Source organism: Aulonocara sp. 'chitande type north' Nkhata Bay, linkage group LG3 (genome assembly GCF_057382095.1).
Source record: "Aulonocara sp. 'chitande type north' Nkhata Bay isolate Kocher_YH1m ecotype deep benthic linkage group LG3, A_spYH_male_GT1.1, whole genome shotgun sequence".
In the NCBI taxonomy this organism is placed as follows: domain Eukaryota; kingdom Metazoa; phylum Chordata; class Actinopteri; order Cichliformes; family Cichlidae; genus Aulonocara; species Aulonocara sp. 'chitande type north' Nkhata Bay.
This window is the reverse complement of record NC_141346.1, coordinates 44,927,606-44,931,033: the sequence shown is the minus strand read 5'-3', so window position 1 is coordinate 44,931,033 and position 3,428 is coordinate 44,927,606. Positions and strand designations below refer to the sequence as shown.

The following is a 3,428-nucleotide window of genomic DNA, read 5'->3' as shown; positions in this document are numbered from 1 at the left end:
ACCCCCACTGGGTTTAAATCTGGGACTCTCTGCCCTTTGACCTTAGAACTGAAGAAGCTTCTCGGATGAGAGGTGAAACGTCTTCAAGCAACTTAAAGAAGTCCAGACGCTTTTCTTTACAAGCTCCTTTGACTTCTCACAGTATTGTGTCAGTACATTTTAAAAGCACCGTATTTCACCTTTTAAATGAATTCTCCATTCTTTTACCATCAGCTAAGCCTGTGGCATAAACAAACCAGTCTCAGTGAGTGACATCACTGAGAGCCACGAGCTGGAACCGCTCCTGTCCGGTAGGTGGCGATAAATGCCACAGATAAGACGCAAAGAAGAAGCCGTCGCTCGCTTATGACGTGTGTTTCCCGCGACCTTTAGCTTCGGCGGTTGTAGCGGCTTTCAGTGGAGGACTAATTTGAGTGGGTTTAAAATGCTCAAAAAGAAATCAAGCACCAGTGAGAAGAAAAGGAAGCACTTTCAGTCCGAGGAGCGACATGACAGCGGTAAACGCAGGAGTACGGGGCCCGGTTTAGAGGTGAGGCTTTCTGGACTAGCGCCTTGCTAAACCCCATAGAAAAGAAGTTCAGGAGTATAACAGCCACAAATATATGTGAATAAGTTTAGGGTAAATGTGAGGGTAAATTAAATTGTGTTTAAAATTTACGTACTGGTTTTAAATGATTAAAAAGTTGACGCATTTGGCGTTTTGTGTACATCGAGTGTCTCTCGATTATTATTGTTATTATTGCGTTATGTGTTATGTTTGCATCGTCACAACAACTTTATTTTAGCGTTAAAGCCTCACTGTTGGTTTGGTGCTCTCTGAGGGAAAACCATCGTGTTACTGCTTTATAAATACTTTGATTAAGTCGCACTGAATGAATTGTTTGCTCTGCTTATTCACTGCAGTGTCTAAATATAATAAAAGGAAAGTCTTAATTTGTCTTTTTTAAATCTTTTTTTTTAGTGTAGTTAACTTATTTTTTTAGCTAACAAGAACCAATTAAAGGATTTCAGCCACTAGGCAGCAGTAAAATTTGCTTTGGATGAATTTTAATGATCCCTTTAAATGCAAACTGTGCTGCTGGATTTCATGCTGTTACACTATTTAATTAACTGAGTGTATCTTCTCTTTAACAAAAAAAAATTAATGAAAACAGCCTGAGTCACAACATTGTGTTCAAATTATTTGTTTCCTAACCGTGGAGACTGTATTTAAGTTTGCAGAGCATATTCTGTGTATACGAGTGCAGCTGCGTGTTTTAGTTTGTCTTCCCAACTTAAAGGAATCCAAGGACGAACTTGCTGATCCTGAGCTTGACAAGATTGGCAGTGACATTGAGGAAGGGGGACTGGACCTCAGCCTGGCCTTCCAGCCCATCACAGCTTACGTCGGTGACAAGCGGGAGATGCTGGAGCAGTGCTTCCATGTGCTGGGGGAGAAGAAGCTACGGAAGATGCTTCCTGATGAACTCAAGGTGATTTGATCAAAAAAGCTTTCGTTGTCGGTTATCTGCAAAACTCAACATCTTATTGTGACTCTGGACTGATTGGACCACCTGCATCAAGCACTTGTGTGTTTCTTTAATAAATTATAATTAATACCCAAAGAATATTTTTGCCCAGATTCTTGCCAAACTTTCTGTCTGCCCTACAGTAGACCCTGAGTTTAACATTTAATTTGTGTTTGTGTTTTGTGAAGTGGTGGCACACATCACTGGTTTTCATTTCCAAACAGCTGGACTTTACCTGCTATTTTTAAATATTTGTTGCCAAGTCGCTGGTATGACTTTTCCTCTTTATCTGAAAATAAAAAGAGCTGATTAGTTCTCATGAAGACGGGAGTATCTGAGATATGTTTTAAAGATGTTGTCGTTTACAGGAATGCAGTGTAGAGGAAATCAAAACGCTGTGTTGGGAGCAGCTGGAACCCATCACGGAGAAAAATCTCATTCAGATCTTAGCAGGTAAGACTGAAGCATGTTTCTATTTTATAAAAAAAAATCATTTTGAAACTTCTGCAAAACATTTAATTTCACATAAAATGTGTCGTTGTGTTAAGGGGAGGAAGTGACCGCCGGGAATGACAATGAAAACTCTGAAGAGTCTTTGGAAAGCCAGTGAGTGAAACAGTTAATCAGAGAACAACTACGCTGTGACTGTGTTTTTATTTCACATGTTTATTTTTCCCCCGCCAAGGCAAGACAGTATTGTAGACTCTACATCGTGCCTCAAGGAAACTGCAAAAAGCGAGGACCCAAAGCAAGGTAATTAATATGTAATGACTACAAAGAACATCCCCGAGGCGTTTATAGACTTCAAAGACAGAAGGAGGCCGTAAAGGGACGTTTCACATTTTTAAATGACTGTAATTTTCTTCGCAGAGGGTGGTGGCTCTGGTGAAGAGAGCGACGTCCTCAGCATAAACGCAGACACTTACGACAGCGACATAGAAGGACCCAAAGAGGAGCAGACCGTTAAAGAGGAGCAGACTGCGGCAGTGAAGGAGGGAGACGACGATGACAACAGCAGGCTGTGCACTGACCCGGCTGCAAAGCCGGAGCCGGCAAATCCAGAGCCGAAGAAAGACATTCAAAGTGACATAGACAAGAGCGTGAGCGAGATCTTGGCGTGCTCCTCCACTCCCATCAAAGACGCGGCCAAAGAACAGAGCACACCGCTGCAGTCCCCAGATGTCAGCGGACCCGTTTCTAGCGGCGACCCGGCCGTTTGTAAGCCGTCGATTCAGCAGCTGGAGCTGCTGGAGCTGGAAATGAGAGCAAGAGCCATAAAGGCTCTAATGAAAGCAAGTAACGGGAAAACCCCTCATGTAACGCCAAACACGTAGCGTGTCTTTTACTTGAATGGTTAATGCTCTTAAAACGATTCAGTTTGCACATCCTGTCTTGTTTGTAGAGGGTACAGCATGATGTGTTTGTTTTGCTCCACATTGGAATGATTTCTAGATGGTGTTTAATTGTGTTTTTGCATTAAACAAAGACCCCTCCTCCTGCGTGGGATTGGATATCACTTTTCCAAATGTGTTTCTCCCATCGAGCACTAGATGGCAGTGTTACGCTGTCAGAGCACATCCGCAGGGCTGTGTCTAATCTGCGAGAGGACAGCAAGGGCATGTTTATAGGCTCACATTACACTGAAAGTGGTCTCGGGCACCAGTCAGTCAGGTTTTCTTAATAATGATGTCACTTGGAAACGCAGCTGTCCTCGAGTCAGCCTTAGAGGATGTGAGAGGATCAGAAAAGTGTGTTACTTCATAGGTTTGTAAGGCAGAGCAGGTGATTGCAGTGCTGTTTGTATCTTGTAGACACTTGAAGCCTTTCTTCACCCAACACCTGTTTGACTTGTTAAACTGAAAGCGTGCACAGGAATACAAAATCCCGCTATACTCTGCTCTGCCCGCCCGATAAGGAACC

The 3,428-nt window shown here is 42.9% G+C and overlaps 1 protein-coding gene across 1 annotated transcript; it reads left to right on the top strand.

Annotated features, from left to right (window-relative positions):
• The first annotated feature begins 328 nt into the window (after window positions 1-328).
• On the top strand, window positions 329-3,024 carry caap1 (caspase activity and apoptosis inhibitor 1). The gene is made up of 6 exons (XM_086282890.1): window positions 329-529; window positions 1,281-1,472; window positions 1,877-1,961; window positions 2,057-2,114; window positions 2,194-2,261; window positions 2,379-3,024. Exons 1-6 carry the CDS (start codon window positions 425-427, stop codon window positions 2,840-2,842), a joined length of 972 nt encoding a protein of 323 aa, XP_086139016.1. The 5' UTR covers window positions 329-424; the 3' UTR covers window positions 2,843-3,024.
• Window positions 3,025-3,428: the final 404 nt, after the last annotated feature.